The 17053-nt window shown below is 36.1% G+C and overlaps 1 protein-coding gene across 3 annotated transcripts in view; it reads left to right on the top strand.

The window, feature by feature from the left end:
• The window catches only part of LOC117327608 (tyrosine-protein phosphatase 10D-like), a 52870-nt gene that overhangs the window by 6675 nt on the left and 29142 nt on the right, over positions 1–17053 (top strand). For all 3 annotated transcript variants that reach the window (XM_033884665.1, XM_033884663.1, XM_033884664.1), the window contains exons 2-12: positions 8819–9083; positions 10361–10633; positions 11061–11149; positions 11448–11643; positions 12017–12283; positions 13893–14040; positions 14664–14794; positions 14982–15251; positions 15602–15749; positions 16136–16257; positions 16678–16778. In XM_033884665.1, coding sequence (XP_033740556.1) covers positions 8819–9083; positions 10361–10633; positions 11061–11149; positions 11448–11643; positions 12017–12283; positions 13893–14040; positions 14664–14794; positions 14982–15251; positions 15602–15749; positions 16136–16257; positions 16678–16778 — 2010 coding nt within the window. The remainder of the gene's footprint in view (positions 1–8818; positions 9084–10360; positions 10634–11060; positions 11150–11447; positions 11644–12016; positions 12284–13892; positions 14041–14663; positions 14795–14981; positions 15252–15601; positions 15750–16135; positions 16258–16677; positions 16779–17053) is intronic.

Genomic DNA, 17053 nt, shown 5'->3' with positions numbered 1-17053 from the left:
GATCTAGAAGCTTCGCAAAATCCTTCAGACAAAAATTACTCCACATCACTGTCCTCATATATATTGGCACATCTGTTTATAAGCTATGGATGTTAAGGGGGTCACATGATGCTTGGCTCTAACAGTCTCTCACCTTTTCCCACTTATGCAGTACAGTTTTCAACTGATCTCTATATAATTCCATAAATGTGCAATGTATCCTAATCCATATACTGTTTGTAACTTATGTACAAGTTTACACAATCTACATGTTCTAATCCTGATAATGTTAAAAATACAAGTTGCTTGCAAGAATTGTTAACCAGCTGAATTACAAATCAAAGATCAAGGACTTATAACAGTGACATACATTGCACTGCTATAGCTAGCTGCTTATAACATTCTGTGTTGAGACAGAATTTATATCATGCTAGCTAGCTCATGACATTCTGTGTTGAGACAGAATCTATGGCATGCTAGCTCATGACATTCTGTGTTGAGACAGAATTTATATCATGCTAGCTAGCTCATGACATTCTGTGTTGAGACAGAATCTATGGCATGCTAGCTCATGACATTCTGTGTTGAGACAGAATTTATATCATGCTAGCTAGCTCGTGACATTCTGTGTTGAGACAGAATCTATGGCATGCTTGCTCATGACATTCTGTGTTGAGACAGAATCTATGGCATGCTATCTCATGACATTCTGTGTGGAGACAGAATCTATGGCACGCTAGCTCGACACAACATTCTGTGTGGAGACAGAATCTATGGCATGCTAGCTCGACACAACATTCTGTGTGGAGACAGAATTTATATCATGCTAGCTAGCTCGTGACATTCTGTGTTGAGACAGAATCTATGGCATGCTTGCTCATGACATTCTGTGTTGAGACAGAATCTATGGCATGCTATCTCATGACATTCTGTGTGGAGACAGAATCTATGGCACGCTAGCTCGACACAACATTCTGTGTGGAGACAGAATCTATGGCATGCTAGCTCGACACAACATTCTGTGTGGAGACAGAATCTATGGCATGCTATCTCATGACATTCTGTGTGGAGACAGAATCTATGGCATGCTAGCTCGACACAACATTCTGTGTGGAGACAGAATCTATGGCATGCTAGCTCGACACAACATTCTGTGTGGAGACAGAATCTATGGCATGCCTAAGCTCACAACATTCTGTGTGGAGACAGAATCTATGGCATGCTAGCTCGACACAACATTCTGTGTGGAGACTGAGAATCTATGGCATGCTAGCTCACAACAAATATCTGTGTGGAGACAGAATCTATGGCATGCTAGCTCGACACAACATTCTGTGTGGAGACAGAATCTATGGCATGCTAGCTCGACACAACATTCTGTGTGGAGACAGAATCTATGGCATGCTAGCTCGACACAACATTCTGTGTGGAGACAGAATCTATGGCATGCCTAAGCTCACAACATTCTGTGTGGAGACAGAATCTATGGCATGCTAGCTCGACACAACATTCTGTGTGGAGACTGAGAATCTATGGCATGCTAGCTCACAACAAATATCTGTGTGGAGACAGAATCTATGGCATGCTAGCTCGACACAACATTCTGTGTGGAGACAGAATCTATGGCATGCTAGCTCGACACAACATTCTGTGTGGAGACAGAATCTATGGCATGCTAGCTCGACACAACATTCTGTGTGGAGACAGAATCTATGGCATGCTAGCTCACAACATTCTGTGTGGAGACTGGGAATCTCAGCTCATGACTACTGTATGTGGAGAAGGGTAACATAATGGGCTACATCCTGTTTTTCACTTGTTACAGATCCTAAAGAAAACCAGTGCTATTGTGTTAGAAGGTTAATTACAGGTCAGGAAATGGTGATATATTCTTTGTCTGATGCTGTTATTCCTGTTTAAAAAATATATAACTGTTCTAATTGACTGTCAAATTACCAACAATTTGCCTCTGATTTTAGAATATAAATCTGGCATCACAAACTAAATTAGGGTGTTTAAATATACTGTACCAAACAATGGTCTGTCAGGCATCGACAGATAGTTAGGATTTATAACTGTCATTATTTCAGATAAAATCATAAAAAATGTATATTATAAGGTCAAACCTATTGGATTTTTCATACTCCAATGTAATTATAAAATATTAAAGATTATTGTGTAATTATATATGTACATGTAGCTATATAGTCTAAGGTACTGTTCTCGACAAAGTCAGTACTATATTACAAACATATATATATATAATTACATTATAGACTCACTTTGTAGTTTACACATTGCTGAATTTGTCACAGTACATGTAGCGTTATTTTAGAGACAAAACATTCATCAACTAGATCAGATAGTTTTTATCTGGGTACTTAATAAGGGGATATGTACAAATAAAGGGAAGCAAGGACTCTTATCACTAAGCACTTCTTTTTTGCCTTTCCTTGCAATTTATCACAAATACCCAATGATGTATACAGACAGTCAGTATATTATATGGCAGATAATTATAAGTAAATGACACAATTTTCGTGTTAATATGGCCTATAGTAATTTATTTTGAATGAAAAAATAATTATCTATATAATTTCAGATTACCTAAAGAAATAGAATGTAAACAGATGAGGTACGTAGGTGGCACGAAGTCAGCAGACAACTGTCATCAGCCATCCACTTTTACATAATCTATAGTGATTATAAGCTTTGTGTATTTCAGTTATAGCTAGTCTAGAGTAGAGGGTCAATAATATACAATTATGAATGACTTAGAAACACTTGCAAGGTAATACTTTGTTACAAACTACATGTATTAATCACATGTACAGCTAACTTATTACGATCATGAATCTTGATATTTCACACCTGAGGCCCGAGTTTCATCAAAATTCCTTAATCAAGAAAATTCCTTTAATTAACGCATGGGAAAAATTTCCATGTGACTTCCCTTCCCGAACACGTCAAAATGCTTATTACGGAGCACTTTACGTAGCTCTTTTAATTATTTTTCTTTTACTTTTTCAAGAATCTCTATTTAAATCTATATATTTTGTTTACATTAATTTTGCCCTCGATTCTGTCAAGAATCTCTATTTTAATCTATATATTTTGTTTACATTAATTTTGCCCTCAATTCTGAGTTAGAATTACTGTTTCATTATTATGTCTGTTTTCTCCGTTTTCCTGGTATAGATCTGTAGCTATATGACACCAGTTCAGCTAGTCAACAATTTGTCAGTGACCTTGACATGTTTAAGGCCCTTATACTTTGGAAAAGAAATGTCTGTGCGGTATTCTTTTTGATTGAGATGATGCATGAGCATGTATTTGAAATATCATATATTCATGATGAGCTGGTACTTATGATTTTAAACTTATCCATCTTAGTATGACCATGAGCTAAATACACTTCATTCAGGATATTCACAATGAGTTAGCAAGTAATCACACTCCAACCAAGGTAATCTAACTCTTATTATTGTTATATGCGAAACATGTAGATATATAGCTTAAAGATTTATCATGTATGTAAATATCGTGTAAGTATATATAGTAAATATGTGTACCTCTTTACATGACAGTCATCCATCATCATGTGCTAAAACTATAAATTGTTTTATCATGAATAAGATCTTCTTCCATTAATGATCTGTTCCATATCCCCGACATATCAGGTCCTTTCCTGTCTCAGCTTGGGAATACATTGTATATGGCCCATAAGTACATGATAACAGAATATTTAACAGTACAGTACAAAACTCAAAAACACTTTAAAGATTGTATACAGTGATACGATTAACACCTCCCACCCGATGCCACCTCCAGCTACTTATTACTGACTAGCGAGGGGTATCAATTGGCTTTATACATGTATATACAATGTCCCCTGACCATGAGGAGTCTATGGAGGATGACTTCTTTTACGAAATACAAATGTTGTGCAGTACGATTGCCACAGACAAAGTCATTATATTGAGAATGTACAGTAAATGGGAATTTATGCGTGGATTAGACATTGATTTCTATACAATATGTATGTACTTATTTAAACTACATTTCCCTGTTTAATAATTCACGTACATGTGCCACATATAATTACTTGGCTGCTACAGGTACATGTTACACCAGTACACAGGTACAAGTTACACCAGTACACAGGTACATGTTACACCAGTACACAGGTACAAGTTACACCAGTACACAGGTACAAGTTACACCAGTACACAGGTACATGCATATGTTACACCAGTACACAGGTACAGGTTACACCAGTACACAGGTACATGTTACACCAGTACACAGGTACAAGTTACACCAGTACACAGGTACAAGTTACACCAGTACACAGGTACATGCATATGTTACACCAGTACACAGGTACAGGTTACACCAGTACACAGGTACATGTTACACCAGTACACAGGTACAAGTTACACCAGTACACAGGTACATGCATATGTTACACCAGTACACAGGTACAGGTTACACCAGTACACAGGTACAGGTTACACCAGTACACAGGTACATGCTACACCAGTACACAGGTACATGTTACACCAGTACACAGGTACATGTTACACCAGTACACAGGTACAGGTTACACCAGTACACAGGTACAAGTTACACCAGTACACAGGTACATGCATATGTTACACCAGTACACAGGTACATGTTACACCAGTACACAGGTACAGGTTACACCAGTACACAGGTACAAGTTACACCAGTACACAGGTACAAGTTACACCAGTACACAGGTACATGCATATGTTACACCAGTACACAGGTACATGTTACACCAGTACACAGGTACAGGTTACACCAGTACACAGGTACAAGTTACACCAGTACACAGGTACAAGTTACACCAGTACACAGGTACAAGTTACACCAGTACACAGGTACAAGTTACACCAGTACACAGGTACAAGTTACACCAGTACACAGGTACATGCATATGTTACACCAGTACACAGGTACATGTTACACCAGTACACAGGTACAGGTTACACCAGTACACAGGTACAGGTTACACCAGTACACAGGTACAAGTTACACCAGTACACAGGTACAGGTTACACCAGTACACAGGTACAAGTTACACCAGTACACAGGTACAAGTTACACCAGTACACAGGTACAAGTTACACCAGTACACAGGTACAAGTTACACCAGTACACAGGTACAAGTTACACCAGTACACAGGTACAAGTTACACCAGTACACAGGTACAAGTTACACCAGTACACAGGTACAAGTTACACCAGTACACAGGTACATGTCATGACTTCCCAATTCACAATAGCCTTTTAAAGTATAGAAAATTTAAGGAACCACATTCATTTTCAAGAAATCCATTCATAGATATAGGGACCATATTTTATCAGAAAAGGACGGCCCATTCTTAGATATTTATTTAAAAAATTGTTGTGACCAGTATATGGAACAGATTATTAATTGATGTAAGATTAGACCTTATACATGACACCTGTACAGAAATTGCAATAAATATATAGAATTATAAAGCTGTCATATATAATTATATATCTACATGTATTGGAAAGACTGATATTTGCATCCAATTACTTACATTATTAAAAAAGTGTGTTATACTGTTTGACAAATGAATACTACAAACCCCACATAACAGTTATTCATATGATATAAGATATTCTTTATTGTATAATATTTGGAGGTGTAAATGGCAGTGTTATACCTATATATCTTCCATGTATATAACATGTCAATGTGTCATTGCTATCTGTGATATATCATGGTTAGTCATTACATCGTGTCCCTAGGTGTGTACTCAATATTACTGTTACTTATAAATGTGTGAGAGATGAAAGGCAGTGACAAAAACTACTTGTAATAAGTATACATGATGTCTGTCCTTGTAATGTCTAATCCTTCTAATTAGTTACATTGTGACATTTATCACACAATCAAATAAGTGTGACTGATCATTACAACAAATTATAATATCTACTGTTATATATACATACTTAATACATAAACTTTAGTTTTGCTGTGTATGTACGAGGGCTCATTGATAAGTTGTGAGCCTCATATTGAAGGATTTGAATTTTGCTGGACATATTGTATTATTTTTCAACAAAATCACCTTCAGTGCCAGCGGTGTTTAAGGGCCTCAATGCCACTTTTCTTGGCTGTTCAGAAATTAATTAAAGCCATAGAAATAGATGAAAGTCTGATGGAGCAAGATCAGGTGAATGAGGTGGATGCTCAATCAAAATAAAGCCACAATCGTGAATGGTAGCCATGGCAATGACGGACTATTTTACCCTAACCCTGACCAACTTTGTCCATTTTGCAAAAAGCCGCTTGTGTTGGTTACTAGTGCTAACTTGTTGATATAAACTAACCAAATGAGACCAGTCCTTGGGTACACTGCTCTATATTGTCAAAGAATAGTAGGACTTAAAAAGAACATCCTTGAGTACCTCTTGATCTACTGTTTAATTTACAAGTAAGAATCAAGCAATACCTGGCTAAGTCCTTATATCCATTTATATATAATTATCATATTGATTGTAGGCATTGTTATTATCAAATATCACTTTAAATAGCTGTAATATAACTGCAAATTATATAACAATATAAATGTTGCGTGATACATTATAGAGAAATGATACGTACATACAGTGTATGATAAATTTTATTGTATATCTGGTACATATATGGACTGGAGATGGTCCTCTGTATGGCAATGAGAGGAGAATTGATTTCAGATCAGATTTCCATCCTTTTACCTATAGTAGTATATACAGTTCATGTGTCAAAAATATCCATGTTACCATGGAAACTATTCATGTATAATACATACCCTGACAGTAACATGTTACCATGGAAACTATTCATGTATAATATATACCCTGAGAGTAACTCTGGTAACAATCTCTCTTCCTAGTAATACAAGGTACGATTGTTTACATCACTCTGTCTCTTAATCCTAGTAATACTTAGGTACGATTGTTTACATCACACTGTCTCTTAATCCGTAGTAATACAAGGTACGATTGTTTACATCACACTGTCTCTTAATCCTAGTAATACTTAGGTACGATTGTTTACATCACACTGTCTCTTCCTAGTAATACAAGGTACGATTGTTTACATCACACTGTCTCTTAATCCTAGTAATACTTAGCTACGATTGTTTACATCACACTGTCTCTTCCTAGTAATACAAGGTACGATTGTTTACATCACATTGTAATTTAATTGTTCATTATGACTTATTTGATCACATTTTAAACATGATATAGGTTTGTATAATTTTAGAAGATCATTACATTTTTTCCAATCATTTCAAATGTAACAGAATGAAGAGATGTTTTAAAACAGTTAAGACTTTAATGATCAGAAACTGAACAATAAAAATAACGACCAACAAGAAAAAGAAATATTACTTGGATACTTCCTGGTTTACCGTCTGCGGTCATTAATTCCAGTAAGCTTATATATTATCAAACCATGGCTTTATAAATATGATATGAAAATATTCAGATCACAATCGTAAATTCATTCAGAGGTTGGCAAAAGAAAGCTGACTTTAATGAGCAAAGGGTCTGGCAAAAAAAATTCAAAGCTGGTGTAAGCTGGAGTGACAGAATACCATGTCATAGTTTTAAGGATTTGGCTGTTGGGCAGAACCAATGTAATGCTCTAGGAGAAAGCTTAAATGATGTCTGTAACTAAAACTGTGTACCGTTTATTTTAACCTTTTGGCCTGTGTTGTCATTTTGAAAATGGAAAGAAAAGATCAACATAAGGCGCGATTTGATAACATACTTAGCAACAGGTGAAAACCTGTTAGTTTCTGTACACTGAAGTTTTCCTGGTACCGCTGTAACCTTGGTGTATGTGTGATAAGAAACCTAACAACACCAGCCAAATTGATTAATTGAAAAGTACTGGTTCCTCAGTAACTTTCCTCACTATATACTGCAGTCTAAGTCATTCTTGACTCATGATCAAATGTCCTACTTTTAAAACATTGTCAATGTCTGCCAATATCTTACTTATAACATGACAGTTTATATGAAATGTTTGAAATGACTGAATGCTCGAATGTTTTTTTCTGTTATCTTAATTATTCTGTTTATATTTTTTGTTTAAAAAAACTGAACTATCAATGCAAGTAGGCATCTTCATGTTCTGTGCCATTTTAGTTACCAAACCAAAGACTTCCAGAAAAAGGCAAAAAAAAGAAACAGCAAAACAAGTCAACTACAATATACACAAACATGTCATTGTGCAGATTTGTGTTTCTTTAATTACTTCATTACATGTATACCGTAAAAACTAGTGTAATTTGCGCACCAGTGTAATTTGCACAGGTATTTATTAGGGCTGAAAATGCTGAAAAAAACCTTCTATCCGTATATTTTATGCATGAAAAATTTTGACCAAAAACGATGTCCAGGAGGTCCCGAAAACGATGTATAAAAATGACACAGATTAGTACAAAAATGTGCTTAAAATCATTCTAATAAATACTTGATGATTATAATAATATGATTATTTTTAATGTATATTTGTTATGAGGAAATAGCAAAATTGCATCTTGTTTATTTAAAAAATTAAGTAATCGCTTTTGCATATATCGCCACAAGTATTAATCTAATTATTTAGCCCAATAACATATGTAATGTAAGGTAAAGAAACTGATGTATATTATCTCTACCACAATGATAAACATCTACCTACTGTGATGATACCACTTATAATGATGTCACTCTGTTAGACAATGATCCTACATAATCTGATATATATTATCATATTTCCTCTTACTTTTATCTATTGCAGACACTTCTTATCAAAGCACAGATACCGGCTGTAAATGTTACACCTGGAGAATACTCGTTAGACCTCACCTGGACAGAGAGTGACCGGGATATCAATTATACAGTTGGCTATGGACTGCCAGGCAACATCTCATATAAGGATGTTGACCGAACTCTGGGGTCAGATTTCGTCTCTTATAGCATCATTGACCTTGAACCTGGGGTCATGTACCAGGTCAACATACGAAGTGCTGGCACATCTGTATACAACGCTAATCATACAACAAGTAAACATGCTTTTTTTTATCTATATACGATATAGTAAACATACTTTATATACTAAAACAGTTATGTCTTGTTGTAACATATGCCTCTCCTAAATTCTTGATGTCAGAATTCCTTCTTTGTATATATATGTAGTTCACTCATGCATGGACAACTACCAGCACCAATATAAGGGGAAATGGTTTTCACTCTGAACATGGAGAGGCAATGAAATAACTGTTTTATTACCTCCCCTACCTAAAGTGCATGTCAGCTTATACCGTGGTCCGCAACTCGCTTTCAATTTAAATTACTTTGTTGAGAGGTCTGCACTTTAGACAAACATAATAATTAAAAGTCAATAATTCATCTTGAAAATCCACACTGCTTCTATTCCAGTATATCTTACTGTAAAACAACTTACTCCACAATAAGATCTGTTTATACTGATGAAGTGACAAGTTTGTCATCTGAATGCTTGAAATCAAGGTTTTGTGTTCTGCCATTCTGGAAATAAAACTTTCATTTGACATTGCAATCATGATTACCATATTTGACCTTATAAGTGCACTTACAAAAACTCAAGAGGGATCGCTATATATATGCATGTAGAGACAAATATCAGTATGAAATTTGGATGGTAAAAAAAACTTCTTTTTTTTCCATTTGGATACCTATTAGTTTACCTTCATGTAGCAAAAACAATTCAGAGACTTTGGCTAAAAGACTAAAGATACTATTAGCAGATCAGTGAGATAAGAAACCTTTTATGTGTCTGTTAGTGCAACTGTCCTCTTTTCCTGAAAAAAGGTGCACTTGTTATATAGTAGGTCAAATATGGTATTGGTCACTCTATGTAATAAAGTTATATTGCATTAACACATGACATTCTACAGTGCATTAAAAGGTTTGTTATATATAGATGGCAGAAGATTGTAATTTGCAGTAAAACAGTGAAATATATGATGAATAATATTCTATTGTTAGATGATCCACTGATTTACATTATCAGTTTGGCGTACATTACATTTCTGATCATCATGAGAGACCAAAACCGTCACATTATTATTGTAATATAATCCCTGTTAAATAGTTTTAGGCAGAAAAAAAAATCAAAATACATAAATAAAAAAATGTATACAGAAAAAAAATTAATCACAAACTTGTTTAGGATTTTTAGATGATATAGTATACGTAAAAAAATGTGTGATGAACTATTGATGACAGTAAGGGATTCAAAATCCTGGCAATTTGATAATATATGTATTTAACACTACATCATGTATATTTTACCTTACAGAACCTCTTCCTCCTACGAGTATCAGTGTGGATGAAGCGGGTACAGAAAACTTGTATATCTCCTGGACACCCAACTCGGACAGTGTCCAGGATGCCTACAGAGTGTACCTGACAGGGATCACTAATTTCTCCGAGGTGTACGAGTCGGAACTCCTCACAGTACTGTTCCATAATATCACTGGCGTGTACCCCGGCCATGTCTACACCATCACTGTCGTCGCCTCGAGTCATGGTGTACTCAGTAACTTCTCTACACTTATTGAAGATAACACAGGTAATATTCTCACATAGGTCTTGTTCCTTCTGATATTAGAATTACATGAAAGTCTATAACTTAACACAAAAATAGCACCTAAATTTATCAGACTTTTAGGAGTTTTCACAATTTTGCTGGTTTGAAACTTATTAATATTAGTTAGGTGAAGGTTTTGGTATATTTTACCACAGGGTCTAACATAATAAGTAATCTAGGAGTTGTTGACTCCGGGTTATTATTTCATTGTGGGTCATAGTAATTAGTCAAGGCCCTGTGTATTTTACCAGTTTACGGGTAAGAATTGAGATGACAAGGTTGCGTTGTATCAGGAAGAGGTCACATGTCGTTGTAGGTTACTTCACCCAGTATCATAGCATTACTAACTCTATTATACAGCCTCTCTTGTTGTCTGTAAATACATGTAATATCTGTTTTGTATCCTCAGTGCCGCTATCCCCCATTATACAGAGTGTAGTGGCGCTAGACAACAGTAGTCTCATGGTGTCCTGGGTTACGGAGATCCACAGCACACGGGTATGTCACACATGTACAGGTTACATACCATGTGTCTGGAAGCCATCAGATGTTACCTCATGAAACAATTTTACTACTGTCGCAAGTGGGCCATATATTTGCCTGTACTTTTTTACTCTTTTACTCAAATCTAGTCTGGAAAACAAAAATCGTTTAAAAAAAAATGTACATCACAATTGCATAATTTGTTATTCAAAATTTTTATCTGGAAGTTGATATGGCTGACAATGTACATGTATAGCCTCAAGATCAACATTGTATATTGAGATCACTAAACTTACTATTTATTTTCTGACAGGATTATGAGATGTTTACAGCAACATACAACACTACCTTTGGTCTGGCAGAAGAGGTCAACTTGACCTGTAATGTCACAATGTGGTCGAGCTGTGTCGCAGATGTACCCGGTATCCCAGGACAGACATTACTACTTAAAGTTTTCTCTGTCAAAGGAGTGAGGAGGAGCGATGCTGATTCTGCCTATCACAGCTCAAGTATGCTAATAAGTCACAACTGTCAATTTCATTGGCTTCATTACAAAGTAGTCAAGTATTAATTTCTAATATAAGATGTTAAATCAGTCTCCCAGAGGTACAAGTGGAGAGGGTTAGGCCTATGGTATTCTCTCATGTGTACTACTGGAGTAGACTATTACTATAGGTTCATAATATTGTGATTCTATCTATTAGTCCAACATCCCAGGTTTTACCTTGTCTTATATTATCTACAGCTGGAATGTTTTGTATGTGGATATACAGTGGAATAATGACATATCACTTAACAGAAATGTGTCTCACACACATGTAGAGACAGAGTTATGGCCCTTTATTTTCTGTACCAGATAAAATGTATTGGCTGTTTCCACAGAGCCGGACCCCTTGATAGACATGATTGAACTGGAGAGCTCACCGACTGATCTGTACCTACAACTGGTGCCTCCCATTGTTTCAAGTTTTCAGCAGTTTCTCTTCAACGTCATCATTGACAGTGTCTCGTTCCACAACTTCAGTGTCCCTCCAACAGAAACAAACGTCACTCTCCACAACCTTACTGGAGGGACAGCCTATAACATTTCAGTCATAGTGGCATCACAATGGGAGGAGAGTAACTCTTTCTCTGACATGTTTTATACAGGTAAATACTGTTAAGTATACTAAACCAGGTACTTATTGGTTTATTGAATAATTGTATAATACTCATGTATGATGGTAAATACTGAACATTTCAATAAAAAAAAACAGAATTTAATGGGAGGGTTAATTTTGCTTGGATTATTTTTTAGCTCACCCGGACTAAAGGTCCGGTGAGCTTATGCCATGGCGCGCCGTCCGCCGTCCGTCAACATTTGCATTAAATCGCTACTAGTCATAAAATACGTTTTAACCTAATTTAGTCAGAAACATCCTTGGGGGAAGGGAAACAGATTTTGCATAAATGGTGATTCTGACCCTCAAGGAGCCAGAGGGGCAGGTCAAATAGGGGAAATAGAGGTAATTCCTTTAAATCGCTACTAGTCATAAAGTTATGAATGGATTTGAACCCAATTTCGTCAGAAACATCCTTGGGGAAAGGGGAACAGATTTTGCTGTGACCCTCCATCCAATAACCATGTATGGCATTGCTGGACGTTAAGGGATAAAGACAATTCTGATGTAAAAATAGGCCCAAGGGTCTTTCCCCACCCTAAGGGACTTAGTTAAAACACAATCATGTTGTAAAAACAATCCCTGCGGTTTTTTCACACCCTTAGAGAGTCTGGACTTCAATATTTCTTTAAAGCAGTTGGGATCCCAACACTATAACCATATATAGCATTGTTGGAGATTGACAAATAAAGCTACATATTAACGAATTGAACATGAACATAATTTTGACGTTTGGTCAAATCCAACCAGGTGAGCGATACAGGCCCCATGGGCCTCTTGTTGTCTCAACATGACAAAGTAGCAGAAGAGAAGCTACGGCAATACTTTCCCATCTATAGGCATGCACACCAATTTTGGGAAGTTGCTTACTTGGTTATGTTAGTTTCTCAGAAAATATCATTGAGCATTAATTATTGTTGCAACCAATTTTGGTGTATGGCCAAATATTTGAGATTTTATTCCAGTTTTGTGAAAAATAGTATGAGGTTTTGGTGAATTTCGAGAGTGATGAAACATCTTTTAAAAATTACTTCAAAATCTAGTTTTGTACACCCTCAATTAACCTGTGAGCATCATACACATGTATTCTATAGGGGTTTGGCTAATTAAGTTACCATATCAACTTATTTAATGCACCTACCCCTATAAGCAAGCCCCACCTTTTTTCAGGATAAAAGGATGGGTTCAATAAACATAAAAATTTCCTCACCCCTTTTGATCTGCTAATATAATATTCAGTCGTTCAAACAAAGACTCAGAATTCTTTTTGCTACATAAAGATATGTAAAATGTAAAAAAAACAAGAAAACCTCCCAGATTTTATATATGACACTTTCTTTTACATGGTTTATGAATTCCACCATTTTTGTGTTTTTGTAAGCCCACAATGCACTTGTTAGGTCCAATATGGATTTGCATATGTTTTTGGACTTAAAATTACCTGGTTGTCAGTAGTCATAGCAAAAATAGTGAGGTATTAAAATTCTAGATTGATAATAATTACCTTAGTGTATCTAATATATCTTTATATAGCAAATATTTCTGTTACGTTTGTTGCCAAAAGTTATTTAAGAACATCTGAACGCTTGTATTTCCAGATCCTTTCCCACCCGGGTCGGTAGAAATCTCTGACTCAGGAATCGCCCACACCTCCCTCAAAGTCATCTGGCAAGCTGTTAGTAGTGGTAGCCTTGGTTACTATGAAGTCAGCATTTCTCCCAAGGAACCTCAGACAATCTCACCTGTGTAAGTGGACAAGCTGATAAAACATGGTTATAGATCCCCATAAATAACACTGGGATTTACTAATAAAGACTTAAGTCAAAATAAAATATACTGAAAAAAAACATGAAATATTTTTTAAAAGTTAGAGATTTGATGAAATTGTCCAATATTACAAAGTTTACATGGACTGACATTATTGAATTGAGAAATCAGGCAGTACTAGAAGTATTCCTGGAGATTATTTTAAAATAACTGACAGTGTTACATGTATTAATTGAAATATTGAAACAAAGGATATATATATATCCATTGTTATTGCATGGGGACCCTATCATTAAAGATGAGGGTACTCATGGTTAATCAGAATCTGTCTGTACATCAATGCTTTTGTTTCTGGAAATTTCTTATATGTTACCTAATGAAGCACTCTGAGATGTATATTTTCTAGGTCATTAGATCGCAGGATTTCATGTTTGTACATGATGTAGTTGCTAAAACTATTAAGAAAATATTTTATTTCATTATGAAGGAAGTTAGTTGAAATCAAACAAAAAGTTAGTTACAGGTGTTTGTAAAAGTAATAGTATGATTGGATTATAAAGATGATAGTGTTTAATTGTTAAAAAACAATCTCTGTATTTCAGTATGGACTACAATGTGGATCAGCGCGCTGCTCATTTTGAGAAGTTGGTTGCAGGGAAGATGTACACAGTATCAGTTGTGTCAGGAGCAGGACAGAAAAAGAGTGGCCCCACAGAAAGGGTTGTCTGGACACGTAAGGAATTTATTACAAAACCTCTTTATTGAAAAAAAATGGCTTCATATATATTAATTAGATAATAACTGTAAAATTGTATTGTCTACCAGTACACTTCCTCTGAATTATTAATCTAATTTGATTTGCAACAACTTGAAATATAATATTTCTATTGTGTGTGATGACGTTCTTGGGTCTATTCCAGGGCCATATCCCCCTGTCAATGTTTCTGCAACTGCTTTGAGTGGTCGTGTCATAGAAGTAACCTGGGAACGGCCTGTCGATGGAATGGTGGAGAATTATTTGGTCACAGCAAAGTCCACTCTCCTGGACAGTGTTTCTCCTGTACCAGTCACTGTGTCTATACCAGGACACAGCTTCACCAAGCTCCACCCTGGAGAGACGTACGACATCACTGTGACCTCTCTCAGTGGCAATGTGTCCAGTTCAGAGATCAAAGTTCAGGCCACCACAAGTATGACATTTTGTGACAATTTATGTTGTCTTTAATAACAAAATTAACTTTTTTTTTAATGTTGACCTAGATGATAATTAGAAGTCTTGGATTATGTGACAAAAGTCTGAATTTTATGGCATCAAACTTTTACTATATCCTCTGGGCCATGTTTATATGTTGAGTAACAATGTAAATATAAGTCGGTAGACTTTGATATCAGAAAAGCATTTATAAATAACTCTCATTACATTGCATAAATATTATACAACAATCGTCGGATAAAACCTTTAGATGCTAACTTTACAATATAATGATTATACAGATTTTAAAGTGTGTTACTGATTTATCTTGGTATTGTTGTTTAATAGATCCGACTTCTGTTGCTGAACTGTATGTAGACTTTGTGGGTACCTCCACTATCAACGTTTCCTGGCCTCGCCCAGATGGGTCAATGTTTGACATGTATGAGCTCAGTATCTCTCCTGAGGACACCACAACTCCTGTCACCATCTTAGAGTAAGTATCTTCTCCAGGGAAATAAGAATACTTCTGAAAAGGTGAGATAAATATTTCAATGATGTATGTAATAATTCCTACTGATCATAAATGAATGCTTCTGTCTGAATGGCTCTATTGCTTTATAACTTTTATCATCTCATTTTATCACTAGCCCTCCACATCTGGGGTGCGAGTTCGAAACCCACATGGGGCAGTTGCCTGATACTGACTGTATACCAGTGGTTTCGCTGCGGGTACTCTGAATTTCCTCCACCTCCAAAACCCGACACATCCTTAATTGACCCTTGTTGTTAATAGGACGTTAAACAAAATAAGCCATAAACAAACCAAGACTCAGAATGTTGTGTTACAATTTATCCTAATAGTTAATTTTATTGTAACAGGACCCAGGGCCAACTCCACCACAGCTTTGATGGTCTGAATCCTGGTACCCTATACAACATCTCCATCCAGACCTTTGTCAACAACAGCAGAAGTGACGAAGCAGAGGTGGCCGTTATAACAAGTAAATATATCTATATCATACAGTTAGTAGATTTTGTCTGTACAGATTGTTTATATTATTGTATATGAAGTTCTACTGAGACAGTGTAACAACTGATTAGATTTTTCAAGGTTTAAGTTTAAAGGTCACATTTCACGACATTGGGGTCACAAAGGTCATTATAACGTAATATGATGTCATATTTATTAAAAACAAATTCTTGTATGAATTTAGTGTTTTACACATTTATGCAAATTCTTTATGATCATAACTTTTGTCAGTTCTGTAATTTACAGGTTTACAGTTCAATCATGATTCATTCATAAATATACACTTGTATGTTAGTCTGGGGATGGTAGCTCCATGTATGTATCAAGCTGTAGTGATGATTTCCAGTTTTATCTTGTGATATCATTAACATAGTATCTGTTTGTGTTCCAGATCCTTTACCAGTGGAGTCACTCAATGTGTCCTCCCATGCCTCAAGTAGTCTGTACGCACAGTGGCAGGTCTCCGACACACGCCAACAGTCCTATTTCGAGGTAAGTTTGTACGTACAGTGGCAGGTCTCCGACACACGCCAACAGTCCTATTTCGAGGTAAGTTTGTACGCACAGTGGCAGGTCTCCGACAAACGCCAACAGTCCTATTTCGAGGTAAGTTTGTACGTACAGTGGCAGGTCTCCGACACACACCAACAGTCCTATTTTGAGGTAAGTTTGTACGCACAGTGGCAGGTCTCCGACACACGTCAACAGACCTATTTTGAGGTAAGTTTGTACGTACAGTGGCAGGTCTCCGACACACGCCAACAGTC

This window comes from Pecten maximus, chromosome 5 (genome assembly GCF_902652985.1).
Source record: "Pecten maximus chromosome 5, xPecMax1.1, whole genome shotgun sequence".
Lineage (NCBI taxonomy): Eukaryota > Metazoa > Mollusca > Bivalvia > Pectinida > Pectinidae > Pecten > Pecten maximus.
The sequence above is the reverse complement of the archived record's forward strand: the minus strand, read 5'-3'. Positions and strand labels throughout refer to the sequence as shown.